General features: G+C 46.6%; 1 protein-coding gene across 1 annotated transcript; it reads right to left on the bottom strand.

Moving 5' to 3' along the window:
* LOC105103777 (tubulin alpha-1C chain) lies at positions 1-6,764 on the bottom strand. The gene is made up of 4 exons (XM_031462635.2): positions 6,606-6,764; positions 3,590-3,812; positions 3,305-3,453; positions 1-1,085 (listed from the first exon to the last, which is right to left on the bottom strand). The coding sequence occupies exons 1-4, from the start codon at positions 6,606-6,608 to the stop codon at positions 111-113; spliced, it is 1,350 nt and encodes a 449-aa protein (XP_031318495.2). The 5' UTR covers positions 6,609-6,764; the 3' UTR covers positions 1-110.
* Positions 6,765-7,395: the final 631 nt, after the last annotated feature.

Raw genomic sequence — 7,395 nt, 5'->3', positions numbered from 1 at the left:
TTGAAAATAGAAACATGGCTTTTATTGACAAGGTAGGGCCACAATGGGTAGCTCCACAAAACACAAATAAGACAGTCCCAAGATAAGAGTGCAAAATTGCAGCAGACAGGTTAATACTCTTCACCCTCATCCTCTCCCTCAGCACTATCCGCTCCAACCTCCTCATAATCCTTCTCAAGGGCAGCCATGTCCTCACGGGCCTCAGAAAACTCTCCTTCCTCCATGCCCTCACCCACATACCAGTGAACAAAGGCACGCTTGGCATACATCAGGTCAAACTTGTGGTCCAGGCGAGCCCAGGCCTCAGCAATGGCTGTGGTGTTGCTCAGCATGCACACAGCTCGCTGTACTTTGGCCAGGTCTCCACCAGGTACCACCGTGGGAGGCTGGTAATTAATGCCAACTTTGAAGCCAGTGGGGCACCAGTCCACAAACTGGATGCTGCGCTTGGTCTTGATGGTGGCAATGGCAGCATTGACATCTTTGGGGACCACGTCACCACGGTACAACAGGCAGCAAGCCATGTATTTACCATGGCGAGGGTCACATTTCACCATCTGGTTGGCTGGCTCAAAGCAAGCGTTGGTGATCTCTGCTACAGTAAGCTGTTCATGGTAGGCTTTCTCAGCAGAGATGACAGGGGCATATGTGGCCAGAGGGAAGTGGATGCGAGGATAGGGCACCAGGTTGGTCTGGAATTCTGTCAGATCGACATTCAGGGCTCCATCAAACCTCAGGGAAGCAGTGATGGAGGACACAATCTGGCTAATAAGGCGGTTAAGATTAGTGTAGGTTGGGCGCTCAATATCGAGGTTTCTACGACAGATGTCATAGATGGCCTCGTTGTCTACCATGAAGGCACAGTCAGAGTGCTCCAGGGTGGTGTGGGTGGTGAGGATGGAGTTGTAGGGCTCAACTACAGCTGTGGAAACCTGGGGGGCTGGGTAAATGGAGAACTCCAGCTTAGACTTCTTGCCATAATCGACAGAGAGACGTTCCATCAGCAGGGAGGTAAACCCAGAACCAGTTCCCCCGCCGAAGCTGTGGAAAACCAAGAAGCCCTGAAGACCTGTGCACTGGTCAGCCTGAAAAAGAAAAGAGTTTTAATTTTAGCCTTGGTGAAAGCTTCAGTGACTTCTTTGAATCCATAATTACATTGATCGAGATCTTAAAAAAATCTTCTGGACAATATTTGCTAAGAAAGCAGTTGTAAAGAGCTTCTAAGTGCTAAATGATTCAGAGAAACTTTTTGCAATCAACTCTTGGGGCTGGAGGGAGGGGGTCCATCGAAAGGCTATTTAAAAATGAACTATGCTCAGGGGAAGGGTATAGCTCAGTGGTAGAGCACGTGCTTAGCATGCACAAGGTCCTGGGTTCAATCCCCAGTGCCTCCATTAAAAAATAGTAATAAATAAATAAGCCTAATTACCTCCCCACAAAAGAAAATAAAAAAAAAAAAGAACTAGTTTTCATTTCCCAGGCAGAGGAATCACAAGGTCTTCAGTGGATGCAAGGCCCAAGTTTTGGTGACTGGAGAGCAACCTCTGGTGGCCTTGCTGTGACCACAGAACAAAGGCAACTGCTTATCAGTTGGAGAGCTACCAAGGGCAGGCCTGGGACCACCAGGCCTATACAGTGAATCTATTACAAACACGTTGGCAGCTGCTTTCTGAGCTGGGTTACAACAGAACAGCCAAATTCCAATGCCCTGGTGCTAGAGTAAGGCTGGATCTAGATCTGGCTCTACCAGTTCCTTGCTGTGTGACTTTGACCAAATTCATTTCTCAGTCTCAGTTTTCTCATTTACTCAATGTGGAGAATCATCATCTACCTCAGGTTGTTGAGAATTAAATGAGTATCCAGAACAGTGCTTGGCACAGTTAGCACTGGTTACCAGAAAGCCTATTCATTCTGGGAAAGGTGATTTACGGTCACAATTCATGAGGCCTCAAGTTACTGGGGCTTTCCACTACAAACTGAGCTATTTTGGCAACAAACTGCTGTCCTACCTTTCAAAGTATCCTGTTGGCAACCTTCGCTTCTCAAGGTGCTCAGAGATTTGTGGACATTCTCTATTGAGCCCTACTTCACTTCTCCTGTGGGTCCATACTCTGAACAAGATCAGTGTAAGGGGCAGACCCTAGTCTACCAATTTCATTCATTAAGCTTCATGTGGACACAGGAATAATACCAAGGACAAATGCAATTGTTTTTCAGTAGTTAATGAACTTCACTCCAGAACCCTCATTGGCCTTTGCTAGGTTTATTTGTCCCTAAAGGCAGGTCTTGATTTCCAAGTCAGTGCCTGTAGCTGACGCTTGATTTACAAATATAGGAACCATTAGCCCAGTTTTGTTGGGAAGACTATGATAAACATCTGAAAAAGTATGAAGCCATGAATGATGTAAGGCCAGTCTTTTTAGAATAGACCAATTGTTGCTGGGCTTAGCATAATGTGATTTTCCTGACAAGCCATTCTACCCAGGCCTTCATTCTCGATTTTTGGTTAATTACTTACAAGCTGCCCACATGCCTAAAGAGCAGAGTCATCTGATTGCCAGACTGTTAATTAAAATGATCCAAACAGAACACTTAACCTTACCAATGTGAATACAGTTGCTTAAGACTTTTCTGCCACAGGGCCAGTCCACACTGCCCTGAGTTCTAGAATAAAAGTAAGGATACTGCTCTTTTGTCATTATATCTTAATATCTTCAAAGTTCCAATATTTGATTCTGTAAAAAGGGAGATCCTTTGACTCCACATTCATTGTTGTTGGAAGTTTCCAAAGTCAGCTACTTCTAGTCAGTGTTACATTGGCTTTTTTACTATGAACTTTCTGAAATAACATAAGGCATCAGTCCAGATTTTTATGAGTTTGATCAGTCAGTTAGATGTCAGAGTCAGCCACCTACTCGTTCAGTGTGACTAAGATGACTAAAAAGGGATGCCTCAGCTTGAAGCAGGGAAGCTGACTGATTAATATGAATAAGGATATTTAATCATCTTACATGTCAGCAAAACTGTTAAGGGTTCCTGGTACTCACCTTGACTTCAGGTAAACTGCCCTCACCAAATGAGCTATTGCCCAAATCTGCCTTGTAAGACATAGAAGTAGGCAAAAGAGCACTTACCCTTGCCCCAAATAGTTGTCCCATAACCTGGCACTGTCTGGTTTATAAATCCAATTATTCAGAGAGCAGTCTAAAGCTCAGTTTAGTGTGCAAAGAATGATTCTTGTAGTTTGGTCTTAAAACTATAAGAGAAAATTCTTATCCCACTTTAAACAAAGTACTATGTTTACCAGTTTCCGAATTCGGTCCAAGACGAGGTCAATGATCTCCTTGCCAATGGTGTAGTGACCGCGGGCATAGTTATTGGCAGCATCTTCTTTGCCTGTGATGAGCTGCTCAGGGTGGAAGAGCTGGCGGTAGGTGCCAGTGCGAACTTCATCTGGAAATGACAAAGCAGCCACTCATCACTAACAACCTGCACAAGTCTGCTCAACCCCAGGGCATCAGTGGAGCCCCCCAGGACACCTCTTGCGCCAGACCCTGGGATCTCACTTGGGTTACTGAGGTCAACTCACCAATGACTGTAGGTTCCAGGTCTACGAACACTGCCCTGGGCACATGCTTGCCAGCGCCTGTCTCACTGAAGAAGGTGTTGAAGGAGTCGTCTCCTCCCCCAATGGTCTTGTCACTTGGCATCTGGCCATCAGGCTGGATGCCATGTTCCAGGCAGTAGAGCTCCCAGCAGGCATTGCCGATCTGGACACCAGCCTGGCCAACGTGGATGGAGATGCACTCACGCTGGTGGGAAAAAGAAAGGAAATGTCAGAATATGACACATCAGATGGGACACTTAAGAATGATTCACAAATAAATGACTATTAACCTTCAGAACAGATCACCACCTTCCTGGAGACCACTCCTACCTAGGGATTATTTCACAAGAAAATCTAATGCAGAGAAAATGCTTTGGAAAAAATCAAAGGTATGTTAATGAACTACTAGGCAAGACCAGAGACTAGATCCCCACTTTGTAGCCACATTAGATATTCAAGGTCAGGTTCCTACCTTGAGAATGACAAACTGCTCTATAGCAATAGATTTTCCCTAACTCCTGGGAAATGTGCCTGCTGATTCCTCAAAGGTATGCAAAATTCCTCCTTCTAGCTCTGATTCATTCTGTGTGATTGTGTAACTAGAGCTCATTCCCTCTTTAATCCCATTCTTTGAAGATAGGAGCTTCTACCTCTCCCTTTAAAACCAGCTCAAACCAGCAAATTACAGCCATATGACTCACGAAGAAAACACCAGATAAGCAGCAGTTAGCTGTATTTTAAAAACTGTGGTCAGAAGCAGCCTTTTAACCCTGTGGAAGAATTTAATCTTAAGGGAAAAACATTTTCCTTCACTATCAACACATCTTGGGGGAATAGCTGGGATGGAGACACATGGTAATAAAACCTAGAAGTGTCACCAAGACTTTACTAATAGTTTAAGACATTAGCTGTTTCCTAGTAAAATGCACATTTACCTCTGGAAATGTGGGGGGGAAAAGTCTATGATTTCAAAAATTTAACAATATTAGGAAAATATTTTCCTTTACTTGCTGAACAAGGTCATTTGTAAGTTACTAAACTCTTTCCTGCTTAGTAAAATGAGGCAGTGAACATAGAATCTATATCCATAGACTTAGAAGAAAAACAAAAAAGGAGTTTTATTGTATTTCATCATAAATCAGATTAGCTACTTTGGAGACTAGCAGAGGACTTTCAAACATTGACACCAAATACCTTCCATTACATTTTCCTCAAATAAGAGGGTTTCAAGTTTTTAAAAGCTGCTAATAGGAAACCAGTTAAAGAAAATTCAGTACCAACTAAGGTCTCAAAGGGCCTGGTTTCATAACCCAAGATAAAACCCCCAATCACTCACAACCTTTGACTTACAGTCCCCTCCTTCTCACCTACATTCCCCATAAAACAGCTATGGTCTGCTGACCTCATCAGCAAGCTATTACCTGCATCTACTTGTCCAGCTCTAGGGCTGTGGGAGAAAGGGGAATTTTTTGTTCTAATGAACCCATGACTATTTACCACTGCTTCATGTTTAACTGGACTTTGGACATTCCACAGCCCTAGAGAGCAGGGGAGAAACAGAGACCTGTCTACGACAGCCCCAGGGCCCAAGAAGATAACGTATCTGAGAAGATCCTCTCATTCTAATGAAGCACTTCTTGTACTGAAGCTTTTGGAGTTCAAAAACTTTCATTATGCAACAGTATAAACTGCACTCTCATTTAGACTGTGGCCACTGCTTGCCTTCCACTCTCCCCTGGCCACCCCGGAGATGAACTGAGACCAGAGTGATGCAGTCACTTAGTTTAGCCTTAACTGGATAAGCAGCCCTTGTCTCAGGTTAAAAACTATCCATCTAACCAGTGTTTGCCTGAATAGGTCTGCTGCTACTGCTGCTCTCCTGCCCTTTAAACAGTCCCATTTCTTTCTGAATCACACTTTTACCAGTATCTTTTTGGTTTTGCTTGATGAAAAGCACTCAAGCAAGTTGTTACAGTTAGACATATTTTTGTTAACTGTGGCAGTCCCTGAAGAGGATAGCTATTCACTGTATTCCTTTAAAAAAAAAGATTTTGAAACATTTGAAACACAAATACATTTTAAAAGCATGGCCTAGTTTAGGTAGACCTCCAACAGACGTTCCCCAAAATACTGGTTTCCAATACCTCTGGAAGATACATAGAAAATACTCAAGTTGTGTATAATTTCATGTTTCTTTAAAACTAAGAAAGAATACATTGTCAGTACTAGTTTATTCTATGATTTTATAAGAAAATATACTTTTATGCACTTGTTATTCTAAAACCTGGCTGAAGTAGGAAGCTTCAGCTATAAAACCACACTAAATTAACCCTAGAAATGCAGGATTAAACAACGTGACAGTAATTCTCTTCAAAGGAGGAGCCTGCCTACATCCTTCAGCTGGATAGGTGCAACTGGAAGCGCTCTCCAGAGCCCGGCCACAGGTGAGGCTTGGTGCGAACGGAAGCTCTCCCTAGAGCCCAGCCACAGGTGAGAATGGAGCAATTGGAAGCTCTCTCCAGAGTCTGGCCACAGATGACTCAGCAGCGAGTCACAGGGCTCTGGAGAAGGGGGCGCCAGGAAATACTTGCACCTTCCGTGCGGGAGCACACAGGATGCTAGGAGTACGGTGCGTAAAAAAATGGGAAAGTGAACTCATGTGGGGAAATGGGAGGAAGTTTTAGTTTTCACAAGTCCTTAGGGTCCAGTGTGAAGGCTCCCTGTGCTTCCCTGGGTGGCAGCGGGCCATGGGGTGATGGGTACCCTCTCTCTAAGATAAGGTGGGCTTCCCAATTCCACCGAGGGGCAGTGCTCGGGCCGCGTCTTCGAGGCGGAAGAGCAGTCTGCCAGTTGAACTCGGCTCTCCCAATCTAGCCACCAGAAGCTAATTTGCCTGGAGGCGTCTGGGACATGACCCCACGTGCACTGGGGTCCCGACCCCCTTCGGACTCCTTACACACCCCGCTCCCCACGCCACTGCCTGGGGACCTTTACTCACCATGACTGAGATTTGTAGAGGTCCGCGGGGTTGGAGGAGGCGAAGGGGTGGTCACAAGGATCTCCCACTGACAGACTACCAAGGAGTCCGGGGGAGAAGTAATGAGAGGCCCAGCAGCCCCCAGGGATCTTATATACCCCTTCCTGGCCACGTGTCAGGTGGGCGGGCACCGGACCCCGCCCCGGCCTCTGCGGCCCCGCCTCCGAGCCCCGCAAGCTCTGGCTGGGCGCCCGGTCGGACCCCGCCTACGGAGAGAGGAGGGGCTCGCGGCGCTGATTGGTGGGTTCAAAAGTTCAAACCAAACTCTTAGGAAGAAGCCAGAAGAACCAGGAAGGGGAGGAGACACCCTGGGGCCTGTGAATGGGCCAGTCGGGTGGGGAAGAGGATGGATGCAGCGACTCGCAAGGGAAGGAAGGCGAAGCGTCTGGAAGTCCTCAGTGGGTGCGGGGGTTGGGGAGCTTCAGGTGGGCAAGACCTAAGCGAGGAAAGGCGCCAGGTTAAGGGAGCCACGGCCCGAGCGCGAGGAGCGTAGCCCCTCCTGCTGCCCGCCCCGCCCCCTGGCCCCGGACCCGGGACCCTCGAGGGGCAGTCCTTGTGGCCTCCAGCCAGTCGGCGCCGCGCAGCTCCCTACCCAGCCTGGCCTGTGCGGCCTGGCCGCTCCTCTAGCATCAGAGGGACTTCCAAGTGAAAAGGTCTAGTTCGCCATTCCAGGTCTTAATTACCGCGAATCGGCCTGAAGCCCTTATTCTTACTTGTTGCTTTACTTAACTCGTTTTTTCACCTCCTTTTA

The sequence above is a fragment of the Camelus dromedarius genome, chromosome 11 (assembly GCF_036321535.1).
Source record: "Camelus dromedarius isolate mCamDro1 chromosome 11, mCamDro1.pat, whole genome shotgun sequence".
Taxonomy (NCBI): Eukaryota; Metazoa; Chordata; class Mammalia; order Artiodactyla; family Camelidae; genus Camelus; species Camelus dromedarius.
The sequence above is the reverse complement of the archived record's forward strand: the minus strand, read 5'-3'. Positions and strand labels throughout refer to the sequence as shown.

Excerpts from the sequence above, each read along its gene's own strand:
- LOC105103777 (XM_031462635.2), bottom strand. Across the intron at positions 3,454-3,589 it reads CCTGGAACCTACAGTCATTG|ATGAAGTTCGCACTGGCACC; the intron begins GTGAGTTGACCT and ends TGTCATTTCCAG. Across the intron at positions 1,086-3,304 it reads TGGACCGAATTCGGAAACTG|GCTGACCAGTGCACAGGTCT; the intron begins GTAAACATAGTA and ends TTTCTTTTTCAG.